At 30.8% G+C, this 24,726-nt stretch overlaps 1 protein-coding gene across 2 annotated transcripts; it reads right to left on the bottom strand.

Moving 5' to 3' along the window:
• Positions 1-15,014: 15,014 nt before the first annotated feature.
• On the bottom strand, positions 15,015-24,573 carry LOC110660400 (inactive poly [ADP-ribose] polymerase RCD1). 2 transcript variants are annotated; one of them, XM_021818717.2, is made up of 7 exons: positions 24,202-24,573; positions 21,949-23,216; positions 20,527-20,768; positions 19,807-19,976; positions 18,850-19,032; positions 16,670-16,765; positions 15,015-15,393 (listed from the first exon to the last, which is right to left on the bottom strand). In XM_021818717.2, exons 2-7 carry the CDS (start codon positions 23,091-23,093, stop codon positions 15,301-15,303), a joined length of 1,929 nt encoding a protein of 642 aa, XP_021674409.2. In that variant the 5' UTR covers positions 23,094-23,216; positions 24,202-24,573; the 3' UTR covers positions 15,015-15,300. The 2 variants fall into 2 exon arrangements, with proteins under 2 accessions (XP_021674409.2, XP_058007524.1); XM_058151541.1 differs by lacking the exons at positions 15,015-15,393; positions 16,670-16,765; positions 18,850-19,032 and adding an exon at positions 19,101-19,714 and having other exon boundaries at positions 24,202-24,572.
• Positions 24,574-24,726: the final 153 nt, after the last annotated feature.

The following is a 24,726-nucleotide window of genomic DNA, read 5'->3' as shown; positions in this document are numbered from 1 at the left end:
ACACAACTCGTGTACTTATGTTTCTCATCGATTCTCTTGGCTTTCTTCTGGCAGATATTTACATGGGTCTGGGGCTTAGTTTACATGACCCGTGTACTTTGTATCAGCAGAAATTCTCTGTCTCTTAACTCCTCCAAGCTTTTCTTGCACTCTTATACTTCTGTAACTTTACCCAAACACCTAAAATGATGCAGAAAATATGGAATTAAGGGCTTTATGATAGAAATTACTAAAACTATTGAAATCAACTATTATGCATGAAAATGCTTGCCTAAATGCTATGAAATAATATGCAAATGTGCTTAAAAACATCTATACAATTCAAGTGTATCAACACACACCAAGAAATACTATAGAGAGAAATGTTTTAATTAGAAGTAAAGAATTACAAAAAAGACAAAACAGGATCTATACTCTATATGTGACAACTCTAGGTACACACCTTCTCATGAATCTAGAGCCTAAGCTCTGATATCAACTTTGTTATGACCCAAATTCTGGGTCAGACTGGCACTAGGACTTGAGTCAGTATAAGGCCCCCAAAGCCCATAGTAAGCCTAACTATTCCTAGTCCAACCAAAAGGCCCATCACTGTAGTCCAATTTCAAGAAAACACCCGAACAGAGATGGGCCATAATTTGGATTATCCAACGGGGAGTTTTTAGCTCACTCGACCTGTAATCACAATATACCAATATCTGGGAAGCACAACTCACCCTCATAATCATCAAACAAACATATATTAAATGGGAGCTCAACTCTCTCATCCAAAGTGTAAACTCAACACATATATCCCAATATCCCAACATAACCATATGATAGGTTCACAACTTCAAAGGAATAAATGATTACTGTCCCAATAAGATTAAAACGTTTCTAGCGCATGCAGAGCTTCTAGATTAAAACAAGAAAAAGGAAAATACAGTTAAACAGCTGCTAGTGAACCTGCGAGAAAGGAAGCAGGTTATTCACAAAAAAAAAAAAATCCTCCTGTAACCTGAAAAAATATAGTGAACAGAAGTGAGCGTTTGACTCATAGTGTAAGATATTAATTTTAAATATAATTTCTATAACTATCTAAATCTAATGCATCCCTAAGTATGAAATGCAACGTATACAAACATATTCAACCAAATTTGAATAATGCTCGCACAACAGATAATTTGGAGTACTCACACACTCGTGTGTCATATCACTATGTATAAATATGAGAGCTGATCCCCTATATAGCTCTCTTAATTCAGTACCTGTCAGCAAGATCAACTCAAGCCAGACTTTCTCTTAATAGTCTAAATACGGGGGTCAGCGAGATCAACTCAAAGCTGTACTCACCCCGACTTATCCACAAAAAGGATCAGGTCCCAGTGAGTCAAGCTCCAACAATTATACCTATCCTACCCATATCCAATATCACATTATAGGCATGTCGACACTTGCACACAGCTCCAAATTACCTTAAGGCATCATCCACAATAGTTTCATTAAATAAAAAGGCAATACAAGTGTGCCCAGTATTTAACTACATAAATATATTTATAAGTGAATGCATGAGCATGTCTTGAATATATAATAATATTGAAATTGTAAATAAAATCAATATCTACTCACTGATCAACCAGAGACTACTGTGGCGGCTGGCTGAAGGAAGATGGCTAACCCTGATCACCTAAACAATTATATTATGAATTTATTAGTACTAACTCAAATCAAGAATTTAAAGAGGCAAAGACACTTTAATTTATGCTGGAAATCCGACAAAGTTTTCCCCTGTACCTAGGACCTACCCAACTTGTAAAGTAGTTCAAACAACACTTCTAAGACCACAAGCCTCAAGCCCACATATTATCAACATCACATGGCCCTTCTTGAGCCCGCCAAACCAGACCAAACTCAGGCATTCAGATAATTCAGCTATAATCTTTAAAACTAACATTCTACAAAAATCATTCAAACTAGTTTTAAAATTTCTAAAATTATGTAATACAGTCCACAATAATGCTATAACACTATTACAAAAGGAATTACAATTTTCTAACTACCCACGAATATTTTATAAATTTTACTCTAAACCCGCCATTAAGCAAATAGGGTAATTTGGAGTGAGGATTTACCTACGCGAATTTTAACTCTTGGAACGCGTCCGAGGCATCTGAAATGGTGGAATGGACTGTAATATTGACCCACTTCTGCAGTGGATCCGGTAGCTCGTCTATCTAACAAAAAAATGCAAATTCGAACGCTGGTGGAATTTTCGCAAAATGAAAGTACCTACGCAAAGTCCACAACACCAGGAGTTAGAATATAATTTTTATTTAATTAAATAAACTCAATAAAGGCCTGAAAAAACACTGAAAAGTTTATGGGACCCACTAAAATTTTGGTATTAGAAAATTTTAAAATTTATATCACCGAGTAGAGCATACCAGTAGTCTCAGAATCGCCGTGGGTTCCTAGTTTGAGAGAAATTTAACCTAAAATTTGAAATGGGCTAAAACTGACCAGGCTTGATCTGGACAAACCGCTCAATGAAAATTTGTGTTCTTGGTGTCTTTGGAAAGCTCTTGAGGAGTAGAACACGTTTGGGACTGGACCCGATTTAATTGGTGGCTGGATCGGCCGAAATCAGACCAGGAAGTCCAAATGGCACGCTTCGAGATGGGGAGTCTTAGGTGAATTTTTTAGGCCACTAGGGGAGGCAGCCGGCAGCGAGGAAGCTGCCTAGAGGGGCACTGATGTTGGGGGAGCAGGGGGGAATGGCCTGCTGGCATGGGGAAAAGGAGGAGAGAAAAAAAATGGGAGAGAAGGAAGATGGGCAGACGCGTGGGGGAGGGGGAAAGGAAAAAGAAATTGACCAATTTGATCCGACCGGTCCGATTCAATCCAGTTCGATTCAGCCAATTTAATTTAAAGTACTTGAAATTCGATTTTTACTCTGTCTTGGGACCCAAAACAAGGCTAGAAAATTTCAAAAAATTATAAAAAAAATCCAAAAAAATTTTTGGAGTCCAAATATATTTTTAAATTTGTTACATGGTCTTTAAATTAATTTTTAAAAATTGATAAAATTTATTGTCTTAAGAAAGTCAAACCTGATTTTTTTTTAAATTCCAATTTAATTTCCATAATATTTAATAAAATAAAATATTATAATTTACACAAAATAATTATTTAAAAATTCATAGTGTTATAACAAATTTGAGCAATAATTTTATAAAAATTATTCCTATTACTCTTTAAATAATATGATAAATATAAAAATACTGGCCGAATAATGATATCTTAAAAGCATACCAGAAAAAATAATAACTCAAAATAAGTAATTTAAGACATGAAAATTAATTTTGTAAAATCAGATTTTATATAAATATAAACAAACTTACATTGAAACATTAAAATTCATAAAAAATTAAAGAAAAATGTTTTTTTTTCAGTGATTCAAAAGGTTATTCCACGTGGAAAAGGCCCAGTGAATCCATTAAAATTATTAACGAACCTAAAATCTAACATTTGCGCTAGACCAAAAAAAATAAAATAGATGAAAATACAATATTTAGAGTTGTGAGTGCCCAATCAGATATACCTTTGTTTAAAATGGATTTCTTCAGAATTGAAAAGTTCCCTTAACTCTTTAGAAGATTATGGATTACTAAAAATTTAATAAATAAATTAAATTTAAGTGGTAGATTAATTAGCCTAAACTAGATTAATTTAAGTGCAGTTGTGTGATGGTATAAGTAAAAATATGCATGTGAACTTGGGGAAAGAAGAAAACTTCCAGAGAAAAGATCTCCTCCACACCGACAAAAAAAAAGTAAGAAAAAAAAAAAGCATATGTTAGATTTAGTTTTAGCCACCTTCCCCCCAAAACCCTAAGATTTAATTATGTATTTATAGTAGTAGGGTGCTAAGATAAAGCTAACCTAATCTGATTAGATTTAAAATTTTAAAAAAAATAAGATAATTAATAAAAATAAAAGAATTATCTCGGCTAGAAAATAAAATTTTCTCTTTTTTTATTTTTTATTTTATCTTCTTCGGCAAAAACTTTCTATTTTTATTTTTTTTTCATTTATTCATTAATTAAAATGCCTTTTCAATAAATCCAAAAATATATAAGCCTAGATTTATTTAATAGTTGAAATTAAAAGTTTAATGGGCTTTATTATTATTCAATGTAACTCAATTAAATATTTCTTAGGTCCATTTAAAAATTTAAAAAATATTAGATTAAGTTTAATTAAATAATGCAAATGGCTCTTAAAAACCTTTTTATTTTCAAAATAATGCAATTAATTTCTTACTCAACTCAACTAAACCTTTATTCCAAAAATTTAGGGTCGGCTATATGGATTCACTTTCTCCACTCTAAACGATTTTGGGTTAAATCCTTATAAATGTGTAATGCTTTTAGATCATGTTGTACTAGTCTCCTCCAAGTCAATTTAGGTCTACTCCTTTTTTTTTCTATCCTCTAACCTAATGTGCTCTACTTGTATAATTGGAGTCTCTGTATGTCTACACTTCACATGACTAAACTACTTTAATCTCCATTCTCTCAGTTTATCCTCAATTTGCACCAATCCTATCTTTTCTCTAATATTCTCATTACAGACTTTATCCAGTCTAGTATGACCACTTATTCACCTTAACATTTTCACTGCCTTTACAAATTATGCATTCGAAGAGAAGAAAAAAAAAAAGTGTCTACAGTCTCAGTATTGGATAAACTACAACAAATCTACAATATATTAATTCCAAAGAAAGACAAGATTTTCATAATTTTAATTTAGAATTGGAGAAAACCACCGACTACCAGAGAAAATAATAATAATAATAATAATAATAATAACCCCATTTTGCTATCAAACCTTTATTTCTCAACAGAAGATGAAATCAAACTTCATAAATTGGTCTTACAACATAAAGGAAAAAAAAATAAATTATACTTATATATATATTCTAAATTTTTTATAATATTTAAAATATTAAAATTTTATTAATTTATAATTAACAAAAATTATTATAATTTTATAAATAATTCTCAACTAAATAAAATTCCAAAATTTTAATTCGACATTGAAAATTTATTGAAAATCCTATTTGGAATAGGAAAAAAAATAAAAGAAAAATTAATAATATTTTTATTTATTATTTACGCCAACAATCCTTTTGAGAAAAAGGATTATAAAGTGCATGTCCTATAAGGACTTGTGAACTGTAAGTATTATATATACGCCCACAAAATTGAGGTGGTGGCATCTATCTCTTACAAGTGTATAATTAATCTTGGAGTTAAATTCTTTAAAAAAAAAAAGTGAGTAAGAATTTCAATAACCCTTCACAAGTTTCATTGACTAAAGAGTTGATAGCAGAGGATAGTTTCAGTATGGACATACATAAAATCTTCGTACTATCAAAGAAGAATTAATTTTGCATCAAGGGCTCGCAAAGACATTTATACGTAATTCTTATTACTAGAATAAATTTCAAATCAAAAAATATTTTTAATTTTAAATTATTTATAATATTAAAAATAATTACAATATTAGTATTGTATTCCAAATTTAATAAATCCTCTTAAAATTTATTAAATTTCTTTACTTACCTAATTTGAAAATTCTCAATTATTTATTAAAATACATTATTTTCAATTCATATAAAAATTAGTAATATATATGATATTCATTTTATATGTCGAAATGTTTTAGAACAATAAATAGCCATAATTTTTAAATGTTTTAGAAAAATAAATAGCCATAATTTTTAAAAACTATGTAATCTTAAATTTACTGATTTAGATAAATTATTTTTATTAAATATTCTTATTTAGAATATTAACTAAAGTAATATCAAAATTAATATTTATGATTCCCTAAAAAATTATTTATAATGATAATATCAATTTATAAACTTCTAAAATAGAAAATAAAAATTTTAAATTAAAAAAAAATACTTAGAAGGTCAGGCTAATAAATAGATTCTTAAACATACATATAAATATTATTATATTATTTATATTTTTAAATAAACACTATAATCATAATGATCACACAAATGATTTTCATATTTTAAGTTTTCAAAATTGTTAAAGAGTATGATGGGTTTCCCACAATTTTTTTTTTTATGAATTATCAATATTAATACTTAATTTTGAATTGAAGCTAACCAGTATTGATAACATATCATAGATGCTTTTGTGATTTTTAAATTTTTTTTATTTGTTAATAAGAAATTATTGCAATGGAAGAAATATTAAAGAGGGAGATAGAAGGAAAATATAAAGAGAGAGACGGAGATGATGAAGAGAAGAGAGTGTGGAAGGGACCAAAAAGAAAGGGTAAGAGACAGAAAGAAGAAAGAGGCATGATATTTCAGTTTTTTATCATTTTTCTTATAGTGATGTCAAGTTGACATCATAAAAAAAAAAATCTATCGAGAAAAAGTTAAAAGGAATTTATTGTTTATAAATCGACGCCTAAAAAATTTTATATTACAAATTAAAGTTCGTAGACAATATCATTATAAGAGTTAAAATTAGAAGATAAAGAGTGAAATATATAGAAAAAATTATAAATTTATTGCATTCTTTAATACATGTGACATAATATATTATGTACTTTATAAAAATACTTATGCATCACATTAATATATAAAGTACGTGCAACTCAAATTTTATTTTTTTTTTCATTTTGATATTCAATTTATCATGGTATTAGTGACATTATGGAATAAAGTCCAATTTCCTTTATTTATTTATTGGAGAGGTTCAATTTAGTTCAATTTTAATTTTTAATTCAATTTAATCTAAAAATTTCAATTTATGTCTAATTTAGCTTAAATTTGAGAAAGGTATAACTCACTCACCACTTTAGTGCGTTAATTTCTTTTTTTTTATTTTTTAAATATTTTTAAAGTTAATTATTTTTTAATATTAATTACTTAATTAAATATTTTTAATCTTAATTAATTAACTATAATTAGTTATTTTTATAATTTACTTTTTTAATATTAATTAATAATATGAAAAAAATAATATTTTTATATTTTTAGTTTTATTTAATTATAGTTTTCTAATTTTAAATTAAAAGCATGAAATACAAAAATCATATTTTTTTCATTTAAATAATTAAAATTAATTATAGTAATAATTTTTAATTTTAATTAATTATATGAAAATATAAAGATATTTTTTTATATTTTCAATTTAATTAATAATATAAAATAATAAAAATAATATTTTTATTTTTTATTTAAATAATTATACAATATAAAAATAATATTTTAACATTAAAAAATAACTAAATATTAAAAAATGACACATATTAATCAATTGGACTAATTTGAGCGTAAACTAAAATTTATGAATTAAATTAGACTAAAAATTAAAAATAGACTAAATTAAGCCCCTCCAATAAAGACAAATTGACCTTTGTTCAGTGACATTACTTTCCTTATCTTTGTTATCTGGCATTGCTATATAAACATATATTTCAACAAAGTTACAATAAAAATATGTAACTAAATTATTTAACACTCAATATATTAATATGTATAAAAATTTGAATTAAACTCACACAATATATAATTGTCAAATAAAATAAAATTATCATATTTCAAACATTTTAATTTACAATTTTATTATAAATGCAGAAAAGTTTAATAACAATAATAAAATAATAGATATGAAAACATTTCAATTATCTATATATTATATTGCACTATTTAAAATATAATATTAATTATTGTAAAAATTTTAATATTTTAAGTTAATTAATTAAATTAATATTTAATTATTATTATATATAAATAAAATATTATGTGTTCTAAATTATTAAATGCACGTGCAACGTGCATTATATATATATATATATATATATATATATATATATATATATATATATATATATATATATATATATATATATATAAACAAAGAACCAAAAATAATTGTAAACGTTGCTCCTCAAATTCAAATTATGCCTTTAAAACACTAAAATCAGACCACTCAAAACTTATTATGGCAATAACACACCCATTAGTTGATATTTACGGAATTATAATACAATTCAAAACAAAAACCTGAAGAAAAGACTCAAATTATACTTCTTTTTTAATATTTTCACTATTCATGTATAAAAAAAAAACAAAGAAATAAAATTGCTTATAAAAATTTATCCTAAATTCATTTTAATAATAATAAAAAACTAAATTGTATGACACAAAACTTAAGATGCCAACAGCATAGTAATGAGTCAATATTTGTATAATTATAATAAATTCAAAAATCATAACACGAATAAGGCCAATACACTTTAAATGTTCACTAAAATACTCATGCAAGACCCAATCAGTCCTAATTTAAATTTTTACTAGATTTACTATCACCAAGGATGATGATAGGAGGCTAAGAGTCTATTTAGAATAGCGGTTTCCATATGCTTTTTTTAAAAAAATAATAATAATAAATGGTGTTGGAAAAGGAGTGAAGAAATTATTTAGCTTTTTTAGATTTCTTAATTTTTATGAATAAAAAAAAATTAAATTTAATGGCCTCTAACTAATATATTTAAAGTGATAATTTTCTCAACGTAACATTTGAGCTGCCAGACCCCAGCTTGATTTTTTTTGTTATTGGTGAGTTCAAAATTGATAATACGTGCATAAATGCTCCTTGATTTGGTTTCCCCTTTCCAATTCTTGAGAATTTTGGGAGGAATAGAGTACATTGATAGTTAGTGTTACGGCTGCTAGTGGAAGTTGGGGTGAATTGATGGTTGGCGTTTGACGGAGAGAAGAAGAGAGGAAGGAGATTGTTGGTGTTACTGGCGAATGTCAGAAAAGGAAATAAAACTTGTAGTCCAATTTAGTTGTTTTCACACATAGCACAATTAGGTTCAAGTTAAACCTAATTCACTGAAAAAAGCAAAAGTCTGGAAAGCCATTAACTGGAATAAATATTTTATAGAATACCAGAAATCAAATATCAATCACAAATTAAATAAAATCCATATTCCTAATTTAATCCATCAAAAACCCATTAAATTGATCCTATCAAACAATAATTTAATTTCTTCGAAATCGTCCTACAAAACTTGTCAAACCCTTTGATGTAGTAAACAAGAAACAAACAGCCTTCTCTAGGCTTTCATTTCGCTTGTCTATGAGATTGGTTTCTCTTCCTCCTCCTACCTTTAAGACGATAAAAAATCTTTAACTTTATTCTCCACATATCTTTCCCTCTCAGATTCTTCTTTCTTTCACATTCTTTGCACCTTTTTCAGAAATCTATCTATATATCTATATAAAGTAAGCTATTTTTTTAATAATGCTATGTGCCATTTTTTAAAAAAGATTAATTTACTAATTAATGAAGAGATTAATTTTTAATTAAAAATTAATTCTTATTAAATGATATTCTTTCCATACAATTATTATTGCCTTGGAAAGCTTATTAATATCATTCTTATATCAATTTTCATTTTCTAATCACCATTTCCATATTTTTACTTGGTAAACTCAATTCAACTCAACTCAACTAAGCCTTTATCTCAAAAATTTGGGGTAGGCTATATGGATTCGCTTTTTCCACTCTGAACGATTTTGGATTAAATCCTCAGAAATATGTAATGCTTCTAAGTCATGTTGTACTACTCTTCTCCAAGTCAATTTAAGTCTACCCCTTTTTTTCTTTCTATCCTCTAATCTAATGTGTTCTACTTGTCTAACTGGAGTCTTCGTATGTCTACGCTTCACATGACCAAACCACCTCAATCTCCCTTTTCTCAACTTATCTTCAATTGGCACCACTCCTACATTTTCTCTAATACTCTCATTCCTGACTTTATCTAATCTAGTATGGCTACTCATCCACCTTAACATTCTCATCTCTGCAACTCTTATCTTAGATGCATACGACTCTTTCAGTGCCCAACACTCACTACCATATAACATAGCCGGTCGTATGGCTGTACGGTAAAATTTTCCTTTTAATTTATTGGGAATCTTACGATCACATAAAACTCCCGTGGCACGTCTCCACTTCAACCATCCGGCTTTAATCCTATGACTAACATCCTCCTCACATCCCCCATCTACTTGAAGGACTGAGCCTAGATATTTAAAGTGATTACTTTGGAACAGTACCACTCCATTCAAACTAACTCCTTCCCTATCACCAGTTTGGCCTTCACTGAACTAACTGGAGCCTCCGTATGTCTACGCTTCACATGACCAAACCACCTCAATCTCCCTTCTCTCAACTTATCTTCAATTGGCACCACTCCTACCTTTTCTCTAATACTCTCATTCCTGACTTTATCTAATCTAGTATGGTCACTCATCCATCTTAACATTCTCATCTCTGCAACTCTTATCTTAGATGCATACGACTCTTTCAGTGCCCAACACTCACTACCATATAACATATCCGGTCGTATGGCTGTACGGTAAAATTTTCCTTTTAATTTATTGGGAATCTTACGATCACATAAAACTCCCGTGGCACGTCTCCACTTCAACCATCCGGCTTTAATCCTATGACTAACATCCTCCTCACATCCCCCATCTACTTGAAGGACTGAGCCTAGATATTTAAAGTGATTACTTTGGAACAGTACCACTCCATTCAAACTAACTCCTTCCCTATCACCAGTTTGGCCTTCACTGAACTTGCAATGCATGTATTCTGTCTTCGTTCTACTTAACTTAAAACCCTTTGACTCTAGAGTACTTCTCCAAAGTTCTAGCTTCCTATTGACTCCTTCTCGTATCTCATCTATCAGAACAATATCATCCGCAAACATCATGCACTAAGAAATACTCTCTTGTATATGTTTCGTCAGTTCATCTAAAACTAATGTAAAAAGGTAAGGGCTTATGGCTGATCCTTGGTGTAATCCAATTGATATCGAAAAATCTCTTGTGCCGCTCCCACTGTGTGCACAATAGTAGTTGCTCATTCATACATATCTTTCAATACTTGTATGTACCTAATAGATACCCTCTTTTGTTCTAACACATTCCATAAGACCTCTTTTGGAACACTATTATAAGCCTTCTCCAAATCAATAAAAACCAGGTGTAGATCTTTCTTCACATCTCTATATTTCTCCATCAAGCTTCTAATGAGAAAGATCGCTTCCATAGTTGAACGACCGGGCATGAAACCAAATTGATTGAGAGAGATAGAAGTATCATGATGTAGTCGATGCTCCACAACTCTCTCCCACAACTTCATAATATGGCTCATGAGTTTAATTCCCCTATAGTTTGAGCAACTCTATATGTCTCCCTTATTTTTAAAAATAGGTACTAAAATACTCTTCCTCCACTCATCAGGCATTTTCTTTGAGTTTAGAATCTTATTAAATAATTTAGTTAACCATGCCACTCCCATATCTCCCAAATACTTCCACACTTCAATTGGTATTTCATCGGGTCCACAGACTTTACCCACTTTCATTCTCTTAAGTACTTCCTTTACTTCTAAAGATTGAATCCTTCTAGTATAATTTACATTCTTTTCTATTGTTCTATAATCTATATTCACGCTATTACCATTTTGACTATTATTAAAGAGATCATTAAAATAATTTCTCCATCTTTCACCAACACTTTTCCTTCTTTATCCTTAATGCACCTAACTTGATTGACATCTTGACATTTCCTTTCTCTACTCCTTGCTAATCTATAAATATATTTCTCCCCTTCTTTAGTTTCAAGTTTCTCATATAACTTTTCAAAGGCCTGTGCTCTTGCTTGACTAACTGCCTTTTTTGCCTCTTTCTTTGCTATCTTGTACTGTTCATATGCCTCATTATTATCACATTTAGGTAATTTCTTATACCATTCCCTTTTTCTCTTCACTGCCTTTTGTACTTCCTCATTCCACCACCATCTCTCTTTTGAGGGTGGTCCATATCCTTTAGACTCTGCAAGTACTTTTCTAGCTACTTCTCTAATCTTTGATGTCATCTGTATCCACATATCATTGGCCTCCATATCTAACTTCCATACTTCGGACTCGAGAAGCTCATTTTTGAACTTCACTTGCTTTACTCCTTTGAACTCCCACCACTTTGTTCGAGCTACACTATTTCTTCTGACCTTACTTGAATTGTTCTTAAACTTGACATCCAAGACCACCAACCTATATTGACTTGTTAAAGCCTCTCCTGGAATGACCTTGCAATCCTTGCATAGAGCTCTATTTGTCTTCCTGGTTAAGAGGAAATCGATTTGGCTTCTATGTTGCCCACTTTTGAAAGTCACTAAATGTAACTCTCTTTTTATAAAGTAGGTATTTGCTAGTATTAGGTCGTATGCCATAGCAAAATCCAGGATACTTTTTCCCTCCTCATTTCGACTGCCAAAACCAAAACCTCCATGAACATTCTCATAACTTTGCCTATCACTTCCTACATGTCCATTCAAATCTCCACCAATGAAAACATTCTCTTCATTCGGTATGCTTTGCATTAAATCATCCATATCTTCCCAAAACTTTTGTTTACTCTCACTGTCTAGTCCTATTTGTGGGGTATAAGCACTAACTATATTTATTATTTCTCCTTCTAGTACTATCTTTACTAGTATAATTCTATCTCCTACTCTTTTCACAGCTACTACTGCGTCTTTCAATGTTCTGTCTATGATTATATCCACTCCGTTCTTGTTTCTCTCCTTTTCGATAAACCACAGTTTGTACCATGAATTACCCACTTCCTTACTTTTCTCTCCTACCCATTTAGTCTCCTGAATACAAGCAATATTCACCTTTCTCCTTTCCAAGATATCCACAAGCTCCATTAATTTTTCTGTAAGTGATCCAACATTCCAAGTACCAACCCTGATCCTCCTCCTATCCTGCTCCTTCCTAATTGGTCTCCTTCTATGATATCATCTATTGTTTTCTATGTCTATCTTGTGTTCTGTTCCACTATTTGTTCTATTATCTGTCATATGGACTAACTTCTTTACCTACACCCGTCCATGATGTGGGAACCCTTGCTCACTTAACATCACACCCGGGCGCCGACATGGCGCGTCGCTTTCGGTGAACACCCTACACCCTTGCATATTTATCACTACACCCGGGCTCCGATGTAGCGCGTTGTTAGTAGAGGACGCCCCAACGTTTATATCATTTGAATCCATATCATAGGGTGTGATGAAATTTTTACGCTGGTTGTCACCCATCGCAACCCTCCTCCTTTATCCGGGCTTGGGACCGGATAAGCGCAAACTACTTAGGCGGAGTTATATTTTTACTTGGTATTTAATAATTTATTTTAAGCAAACAAAAATATTTTCAAAACCAAAATTTCATTTAACACATTCTACCACTCCTATCCTATATAAATTTCATGTCAAAAATTTAAAAGATCTATGACTTAGATTCTCATGAGAAATTCTTTAAAAAAAAAAATCTTATCAGAAATGATCCAATCAAAGTTTGATTTATTTCATTATTTATAATTAATTTTTAATAAAATTATTAAATATTTCATCAATATTTATTTAATTTTAAATTTCTTTAAGTTCCTTCTATTTTTTTTTTAAATTTTTAATAGTGATTTTATTATAAAAATTCATGCATAACATATTATAAAATTATTTAAAAATTTAAAATTATATTATAAAAATTATAAATAAATGGTGAGTATATAAAGTGGACATATGTCCATTATACTACTGCCACATAGAATTATCACTTTTTTTCTCTTAATAATTATGATCAATAATTATAAGTAATTATTAATCTTCAAAATTTTTATAAATTTCTCCATTATTATATATTTATAATTTTAAATAAAAATAGTAATATATGAGCTTAAATATAATTGATTAATTTAATATATATATAATTAATTATCTATTTGAAATAAAAATTTATTTTACTTGTTTTAGTTGCATTTATTTGATAATAATAATAATAATAATAATAATAATAATAATAATAGCCAATTAACTGAAAGCTGTTTATAAATTTTTAGGTATTGTTTTTCCAGAACTGTTTTCATCAAAATTCTTTTGCATTTCTTAAAAAAAAAATCTTTAAATTTTTTGTCATTGTAGAAAAAATAAAAATATTCATATATTTTTTCACATTTAAAAAGAAATTTTATAAATACATCAATGTTATTATATTTAAAAATATTATTAAAAATAAAGGAATGATAAAATTTTAATTAATAAATTATATTCATAATTTTTATAAAAGTCAAAGGTAACTACTAAATATTATATATGAATTTAGAGAATTCTAAAAAAAAATAATTATTGCATATTGGAGTAATGGGCACGTGGGTATCGTAGATAAAACTAGACTGAAGGAACCACCTTTTATGGTTTCAATCTTTTGTTTTCTTGTTTAAAAACAAAAGTGAGAAAGATAATAATAATAATAATAATAATAATAATAATAATGCGTAAACAAACGAGTTTTCAATTTTTCTAAGTGACAAAAAATTGCAAACAGAGAGTGGTCAATATCATATGATTTTATATTTTTAATCTATATTTTTATTAAATTTTTTATTCATAATATTATAAAATCTTCACTTAAAAAATTAAGATAAAAAGTTTAATCTATATAAATTTAAATATTTACTTGAAAAAAAAATTGATATAGAACCACTTCTTGATAGATTTAGAAAATGAAGATACATTTTATTAAATGAATATATTTTAATTTAATTTATATTTGAATTTTATTTATACTATAACTTCAATTTTCATTAAATAATAACTTCAATTTTCATTAAATAATACTATTAAGCATTTTCTTTTTCTTTTTTTTTTTTTATACGTAACGATCATATAGTGTTACATTTAACTTCTTTATTCTCAGAAAGAAAAAAGTTTATGGAAAAAACTACAAAAAGATTAATAATAACGTAAAAGAGGTTAAAGCAGCGAATAGCCCAATACCGCAAGTCAATCCATGACTAAAACCATCTATGGTTTTTTCTAACTACAAAATACGATGGTCAAATTATGTATTCAACCACAAATTAAACTTATCCATGCACCAACTTAATTATAATAGTAAGCCGTGCACAAGCCAGCAGATGTTGAAAGACAAATTAACACAGTAGATTATTACATTCTTGCAAGGCGTTTGGTTCCAAAAACTATCAAGTTTCAGTTCAACGAAGTCACAATAACCCTTCAGTAACAAGAAGAAAATACAATATAACTAAAACTACATACCTTTAAGTCATATATATTATTCACAACTGCATGTCGACACATTCAACCACACGAGCAAAGCTTTTCCTAGAATTCCAACATAGCAGTTCAATAAAGCATGTGCTGCTTTGATCCATCATATAGGCCAGTTGAACCTTCTACAGTTGACTTGGCTGTTCCCACCAAACACTTCAATGGTATCTACATAAAGCCACAGCAAAGTTCACATCAATACATCATAATCAAAACAACCCCAAAGAATCAATTAGAACAATAAAATATCCCAAATTTAAAAATGAAGCACTCGTCTCTCTGTATTCCTTTATTACAGAAAGAGAGATGGTGACACACACACACAAAGAGAGAGAGAGAGAGAGCAAGGAGAGACGGCAGGGGTATTATAGGAATAAAAAAAATCTCATTTGACTTGCTTAATTAGCGTATGTAGATGACAAAATAAAACCTCAGGAACATATTAATGTAATTGTCAATATGCACAGACTAACTAGTAAATAGTAGCAGTACTGAAGGACTTTATAGTAATTCACTCTAAAGGGCAACAATCTCAACAGATATAGTACAAATTACAAGCATACAAGACATATTCAAGATTTTGTTATTTTATTTACTTTTTTAAGGCAAATTTCTTGCATGCAGCAATTCAGATGGCTTTAATCAAAATTTTACAATAAGAACACTATAGGACCATGTTCAAGAGACTTACTACTATTCAGACAGTTCAAATCAAAAACACTATAGGACCATGTTCAAGAGACTTACTACTATTCAGACAGTTCAAATCAAAAACACTATAGGACCATGTTCTTACTACTATTCAGACAGTTCAAATCAAAAACACTATAGGACCATGTTCTTACTACTATTCAGACAGTTCAAATCCGTTTAGATAAATCTGAGCCCAAATGAGCTAAAAAGAAATTCCACTATTCAAGTTCAGAGACATACAAAAAAGATGCAACCTTTCAATTCCAATTACATTGATAATTCAGCATTCAGATTTCACTCCATGCAGCCCAAGTGCCCATGGATATAGATTAAATAGTGACAAAATCTACCCATTCTTATCTAAGAAGAAGTACAAAAAAGTACCATGTGACTTGCACCATTTTCAAGTAAGGTTATATGGTTTGAGTTGCGACAAACAAGTGCCATGTGGTTAAGTCCGTTAACAAAGAAAGTCCAAACACCCTAACACCATTAATGGTTGTTGACACGCAATGTTAGTAGCCATTGATTGATAGTGAAAGGGTGTTTAGACCTTCCTTTCTAATGGACTTTGGACCTCCTTTGCTAACAGACTTAAACACAAGGTACTAGTTTGTCGAAGTCCAAACCATTGGACCCTACTTGAAAATGACCCAAAACACAGCACTTTTTATACTTTTATCTATCATGAAATTAACAAGTAGAGAATCCCAATTACTACTGTCTAATTATCATGCAAATCAAATCATACCTCACATTGAAGACTTGTTATCGTCGACTTCAGTAAAGCATCTCCAACTATCAATCTTAACCTTTTGATAAAATCTCCCCTGCTTATCTTCTTTGCCTAATATGTATTGCATTAAAACATTGATTTTTTTCTTAGAAAAGAAAAAAAAAAAAAAAAGAAGCAAGCAACACAAGAACTTCACAATATATTTAAATCAAAACTGATGCAGAGCTGGATTTTTCAGTTTTAGTGTTTCCTATTCTAATTGGGGATTTTATTTTAGTTTTTTCTCATTCCATTTTAGTTTCCTATTCTATTAAGGATTTTAATGTATTTTCCTATTCTAGTTAGGATTTGTTTTTAGTTTTCCTATTTTAATTAGAATTAGTTATATTCCTATTTTATCCAGACTTCCTAAAGTATTTAGGTTTATCTAAACTTCCTAGAAAGTAGATTTATTTTCCTATTAGGTTTAGGAGCAAAACTCCATAAATTGTTCATATATCCTATGTAATTTCAACTTTTGGAGATTTAATCAATAAAATTATGCAGAATTTCTCCGTCAATATTTGTGTATTGTGTGTGGAGATAGTAATATTTGAGCCTCACACTATGTCAAGTAGTATCAGAATGGGAAAATTACCCCAATTGAGATGGCTTACCTTGATGGATGTCGCGATCGCAGTGATTTTTGCAACGATGATCGGGGAACTGGAGCTTGCAATGATGGAAGTGACATTTGAAGCAACAGATGGATCTCATATTTGAGCCCATAGAAAGACGTTTTGAAGAAATTGCAGATCTCCTTAGTGCTCTAGGAACTAATACAAAAAGGAATCGGTTTGACAAAAGAAGGCCAAGAGATGGTGCAACCCATGCTAATCCTATTTATCGACCAATTCCTACACATAGGCAATATGTCCATAATGAAGATTCAGAGGAAGATGACTATGAGTCATATAGGTTCTACAGACATTCATATAATGAAAGATATAGAAGAAGAGGTGCGTATCAACCAATTCTTGTGCAACAAGAGTATGCCTACAAAGATACGAAGGAGGAGGACTTTGAACCAATTAGGTTCAATAGGAATCAATGGAATGGTGGCTACAAGCAAAGAGGCATACATGGAATAATGAGAAGAGGTTTTCAAACAAAAATAAAATTGCATCTGAAATTATAGCCGAACGCAAGGACACCCAACCCAAGCATCTATTAGAGGAAAGAGAAGCAACTTGAGTTAGAAACTCAACTTAAGGTTAAGGAGACTAATGTCGAAGAATAGAAACCAGAAACTTTGAGTGTATTTCCTTTTGCTATGATTAAAGATGAAGAGCTTGAGGAATGTGTCCTGGGAAACAAAAATTGTCACATCCTGGAGATCTCAATGGAGTATAGAAAAAAAAAAAAAAAACAAGCCATGGAGAAAATATTGGAAATTGGAGAAAATCATGTCAGGGAAATGAAGAAGATTGAAGCTTTTTAACTCTTTAATTCCTATTATTTTTGTAGATTTTATTTGTCCATGCATTTCTATGGATATGAAAGAGAATGTGAAGATGCTCTCTTCACTTTTGTGTAATTCACCATTATTGATATTGACCAAGAAGAAAATGTGTTGTGTTGGTCCAATAAAGTTTTTGATTCTTCAACACTTCAAATCCGAGAACGAGTTTTATGTGGGAGAGAATAGTATGTGAATTTCGACACAACATTATTGGATCGTTGCAAGTTGTTCTAACTTGAGGCTGGGTGTTTTTCAAGTTGGGGATGGAGCTTGATTTTTCAGTTTTAATGTTTCCTATTCTAATTAGGAATTTATTTTAGTGTTTTCCTATTCCATTTTAGTTTCCTATTCTATTTAAGATTTTAATGTATTTTCCTATTCTAATTAAGAGTTGTTTCTAGTTTTCCTACTTTAATTAGAATTAGTTAAATTCCAATTTTATCTAGACTTCCTAAAGTATTTAGGTTTATCTAAACTTCCTAGAAAGTATAGTCATTTTCCTAATTGGTTTAGGAGATCAAAACTTTATAAGTAGCCCATATATCCTATGTAACTTCAGTTTTTAGAGATTTAATTAATAAAATCTTGCAAAGTTTTTCTCTCAATTCTTGTGTATTGTGTTGAGAGAACAATATTTTAGTTTCACGTTGCATAAAAAACATAAGTAAACAAGACATAATGCTATTCAAAATACCTGGAATAGTTCATAATAAGTAGTTATACGTTCCATTTCTGCATGAGGAACTTTACTTGAGATTGCAGAAAACAACATAGGGAAAGGCATCCAAGGGGATTTAGGAGTCCTTGAGTTGCTTGAACCAAGACTTGGAGCTTTTCCCAGAGATTCCCCAGATTCTGGTTGGCTTTCACTTCCCCGCTAGGACATAACCAAATGTTATCAATCAAATGAGTGGAACTCACAAAGCAACAATACAAGATACTAAAAGCCCCTAATGGAACTCATGAATGACATCAAAATTAAAAAAATAAAAAATAAAAAAAAATAAAAAAAAAAACTATAGTTTTACAAGTAGTAAGAAAAGTAAGATGGATGACCATCCACTAGTTTAACAAGTCATAACAAGATACAGATGGATTATGGTCTTCTTGCTTCCTGATATTTTTACCTTCTTTGCACAAACCATATTCAATTATTTTGACTAGGCCAATTAATCAACCATCCACCATTCATTACAACAACTAAAGTACCAAAGCTTGTTTTGTTTAGGCCTACAGCAGCTTTGGCAAAAGCATTTCCTTGGATGCACTTGCTTTTGACATGCATTTTTAATATGATCAAAAACTCCCAAAAGAGGCAATTCATCAAAACAAGCTCTAGAATGCTGTTGCCAAAAGCAGCAACAGAAGCTAAGCCAGACTTGCTCTAATTTATTAACAAATAATAACAGTTATTATTTTAGGTTCCTAAAAAATATGAACCTGAACCAAACCGCGGGAGACCGGTCCTGGTCCAGTTAGAAGCTGGTTCCAGTTTGGCCCGGTTTTGGTCCAGTTCCAGTTCAAAACTGGACCATGGCCACCCCTATGTGGAGGAATAACTGAAAGATAAGTCAAAATCCTAATATAAACTTTGGGCCCAGTGAATAAAGTACAAACAAAAGGAAGAGCTAACTATAACAGGTATACTTACCACATCAGCTGTAGGAGACTCCATAGGTAAATTCAAATCAACCACAGGAGATTCTATTGGCAGATTCAAATCAACAGTAGATGACTCAATTGGTAAATTTGGCTGAGCACCTTGTGAAGATTTAGTGATGCCGGACACAGCATGCTTTATCTCACTTCCAGCCAAAATCCCTGTTGGGGGAGGAAAAAAAAAATCTAGCAGTCAAGTCAAAAGAAAATTTTCAAAATAGAAACTCATATATTCGTACAGCATCTGCAGAGAAGACACCATCACACCACCAATCTGCAGAGAAGACAACACCAACTAAGCGACTGGATGAATAGTTGGAGTAGTTATTGAGCTCTCGAATGTTACAAAGCCAAACCAAAAGTAGATAACTATGCATCATGGATTCAATTTCCAGCACCCAAGGAGATTGGACAATAGAGATTGAAGCGTGATTCTGAGACCAAGAGAACTTATTGGTTCTATCCAGCAGATGAAAATCATTGAGTACATCTATCCAATATAAGGGTCTTCAAGTTCTCGTTCATTAGTAGAAAACTTATGTATGGGTATATTTGTGCATGTGAGTGTGCATGTGTATGCGTATATATATATATATATATATATATATATATATATATAGAGAGAGAGAGAGAGAGAGAGAGAGAGAGAGAGAGAGAGAGAGAGCATATTTTTCATCCAGAAACTGAAACCTCAAGAGCAGCAGTATATCACCTTCAGCATTGGAAGAGATCTTGAAACTAACAACAAATTCTGGATAAATATGGGTGTTCATATTCATATTCCACACTATATACTGGCTTGGATTTTGAAGATCATCAACACCACTATCAAAATTCTCACTACTAGGATGCCACTGCGGACTCCCAGGTTGAACGAGCTCCATTTTTCCCATTATTACACGACAAAAAACCATGTGCCGTACTCCATTTTCGTCAACATCACAAAATTTTGCACTGTAAATAGATCATTATAGAACAGTGTTAAAAGAATAGAATAAAATAATAATATAAAATGAAAAAAAGGAAGAAAATCATCCTAACATGAATGAGATGATTATACTGCAACCAGGGACGAATCGAGAATCATTGTATTGGGGGGGTCAAGTTCAAACATTTATTTCTCATTAACAATAATATTTTTATCTCAAAATTAAAATAGAATCAGAAATATAATTGTATGAATTTTATATATACAATCATTAAAATAGAAATTGGAGAATTAAAAATAAAAATACCAAATTTTAAAATTTACAAATTATTTGCATATTTCAATTGTCTAATTTAAGGGTTCTTTTTCCCAATGAGATTCAGTTATTATTAAATTTTATTCATTTATTTTATATAGAAATACTAATAATTACAGTAATACTAACACGATGATCATAAATATTTTTTTAAAAAGAAGTTTTATAAATTTTAGGAGGCAAAAAATGTAATATATATGATTTTATTTAGTAATTCAGCAGAATTTTTTTTTTAGTTCAGACTTTGGAGGGGCCAAATTTAATTTTTCTTCATAATTAAATACATTTTCTTTAATACTACAAAATTTTTTAAAATTTCTGGGCTTGGGGGGGCTGGCTACCCCTAGATTTGTCCCTGAGTGCACCCCATGTACATCTAAAGGCAAGGGGCAGCAGAAAAACGTATACTAATAAGTTGCAAAATATCATTTTCATTTCCTTGGCACAAACCATCCTAATAAGTTGCAGAAAACAATTCTCAATATCACTCATCCCAGTGACCCATCTTAAACCAAAAAATTAACACTATTAACAACTGAACCTTTTGACTCAGATAAGAACATAAATAAGGAAGATTTCAGATTAACATAACAATTGGCATATATGCAATTCTAAAAATATAATATAAGGCATCAAGATCATATAAATTGCCATTCAAGTTCAATAACAAGATTCTTTTGTTGGCAACACAAAGTTAAGATCACAGGAGTTATTTAGCTCAGCTTGCCTCTTGCCAGGCTTATCAAGACCAAATCAGTTTAGATGAATTTTACTACATTCACCTAGATAACCATTCGATGAAAAGCAATCAGATACCACAACAAACATACAACTCATGCACCAGACAATTTCAACAGGATGTCAAAGGATAGAATGCACAAGAATCTAACCTTGATTGACTGCAGTTTGCTGCATATAGATGAACACCAATGCCATATTTGGACTTAGTTGTGGATAGTCCACAATGTCCAAGTCCATACAACATGATTGTAGATAGTAATCCTTTAGAGGAAGCAAGCCAAGCATATCGAACATTTGCATCACCACGACAAATTTTTGTTAGTTCAATCTGCTTCTGGAAAATCTCCAATCGGGCTTGCATTGAAGTACTAGAGCAGCGACAAATATCAAGTGAGTCAACACTACTAAAAGACTTCATGCCTGTAAGAAATATATTTTGTACAGTATTAGAATCCAGCTTTTCATTAACAGATTCAATTCCAGTGGATACATTTGCTTTAATATGTTGATTTTCCTCAAAAGCTTCATTAATTTTTTCATCAGGCTTCCTGTTGCAACTATCCTCAACTTCTACAGCGTTCACACTTCTAGGATTTTGAGCAATTGCAATATGCTTTACAAAAGCATTTGACTCTCCACTACACTCTAACTTGGATTGATGTTGATCCAGTCCATTTATGTCAATTTCCAGCTGCAGCTTTATCTCCTGAGGTCCATTAGGCTCTCTAAAAATAGGCCCTTGGTCATTCGCACAATTATGCTGGAAGGACTCATGTGGCTCCTCATTATCAATATAAATTTCGGGAAAGAAACAGCCACCTTCTTCATCAATCCAAGCAATTGGTTTCTGAAAACCTGTCTTCATGTCCACTAGAAACATATGCAAGAGATCCAGCAAGTAGTGATGTCCCTCTAACTCAACCTCAATAGCCGGTTTCTTCTCTTGAAGATCCTTCCTAACCAAAGCAACAAGATCTTGAGAAAAATCAGTCCATTCACCATTCTGATAAAACATAAGACGTTGCGGCACCCCAGTCTTCATAAAATTTGAATAACCCCGGAGCAAAGATCTTCTAAAATGATACCCACAGCTCACAACCTTGCTTTGGCTTCCAGTTAGTCTCCTCTGTTTCCCAGACTTAAAGGTTGAATAATGCACAGTTGGCCACCCAGGTGAGAGAATGCCGGAAGCTTCAGCAAAATATGCTGCATAACGGGATGCTCGTTTTCTCTTCAAACCAAGCATAACTCTACGACTACTACTATCCAATACCTTTGCGACCTTGGCTTCCATTTGTACGTAATAGATCAATCACTATCAAAAAGTTCAACCCCAAATGCTCAAATACAAAGTAAGTTAACAATTTTAGCCTCTCACCAGCTTTATAGACACAAAGCCATTGAAGATCGGCAAGCCCTGAATAATAGGAACTGGTTAGAAGCTTTGATAGTTTAGATAAACTACAAATTCGATGCAAAATACACATGTAGAACCTAGTAATCTGCATCAGTGCCTCATCAGAAGGACAACAAAAGCCCAGTTAGATACATTAGGTAACCAAGAAGACTTGGTTAATATTAATTATTAAGTTGCAGCTCCACAAATAGACTACAATTCTGGATTTTCACTTTCAATGCTCATTGTTTCAATACATGAAAAAGAAATTCATTGCAAGTGTATGTTTTTTAGATCACATCACAGTAATTCTGATTCATGAAAGTAATGATCCATTTATAGACACGCGCGGACTTCATTTCCAGTAATATATCATTTGCATAGAAAGTTATCACACAAAATATTAATCATAAAAATTACATTACCATCTTGATATTGGAGTGGAGATATAACCAAAAACAATAATTGGTTGAAAATTGCATAAGTTCAAAATTGCATAATCAAAAAATAAAATAAAATAAAATAAAGAAAATATTGCAGAGGTGATAGTAGACAGACAGGGGATACTATCAATAATTATACTTATTCTCTTTTATATTTTCATAATACTTGTATAAAAAAAAAAAGAACAAAGAACAAAGAATCAAATAATACTTCTCCTCTAATTCGCTATCATGCAAATAAATCACTAAAATCCTATCATATGATGGCAATAGCTTAACCATTAGTCAAAATTGGTAGAATTATAATAAAATTGAAAACCACCACATGAAGGAAGGAAATCCAATTTAACAAAAAAACAAAAAATCATTATACATGTATAAGCAAAAAAATGAACAAATATCCAAAACACTTATAAAACCGTCTCATCCAACACAAGGTCATGTTAATAAAACACTATAATCGTACTACTCAAATTATTGATGGCAAAAGCATACAATTATTAGTCAATATTTGCAGAATTATAATCAAATTCACAACAAGAACATGACTAAGACAAATATACCTTAATATGATTATTTAGGGTACGCTCATACAATAACCAATCGGTCCTACTTTAAATCTTCACCGAATTTCCCGTCCCCATGGAGGATGGCTGGAGGCTAAGCATGATTGTTCCCACACTGGTGAGTCCAAAATCGACGATGATGTGCCTAAATGCTCCTTGATTTGGTCTCCCTTTTTCGATTATTCAGAATTTGAGAAGGATTGGACTACGTTGAGAGGTGCAGGTGCCGATTCTGTTGAAGATGGCGGTGGTGGCGGCGGTCATGGCGGTGGAGGCGATGGTGACGAGGATTTACTGTTGGGGTTTGACGGGTGAAGAAAGAGAGGAATAAGGATAAATAAATAATTAAGTAGGGGAAAATAAACGAATGGAGACTTATAGGACTCCCACCAATAGACAGGTACAAATTATTGTGCCGTACTAACTCCGAAATTCGGTTAAACAGGGTTTAATGGTAATATTCTTTACTCTCCAATCTTTCTGATTTATAATTTTAAGGCTTTTAGCTAAATAAATTCAAAC

Source organism: Hevea brasiliensis, chromosome 8, assembly GCF_030052815.1.
Source record: "Hevea brasiliensis isolate MT/VB/25A 57/8 chromosome 8, ASM3005281v1, whole genome shotgun sequence".
Lineage (NCBI taxonomy): Eukaryota > Viridiplantae > Streptophyta > Magnoliopsida > Malpighiales > Euphorbiaceae > Hevea > Hevea brasiliensis.
Note: the sequence above shows the minus strand (reverse complement) of the source record. Positions and strands in the feature narration are given on the sequence as shown.

Coding starts and splice junctions, on each gene's coding strand:
- LOC110660400 (XM_021818717.2), bottom strand. CDS start 23,093: ATGGAAGCCAAGGTCGCAAAGGTATTGGATAGTAGTAGTCGTAGAGTT. Junction 19,033..19,806: donor AGTCTCCTACAGCTGATGTG/GTAAGTATACCT, acceptor GTTATGTCCTAG/CGGGGAAGTGAAAGCCAACC. Junction 15,394..16,669: donor TAACAAGTCTTCAATGTGAG/GTATGATTTGAT, acceptor GGCTTTATGTAG/ATACCATTGAAGTGTTTGGT.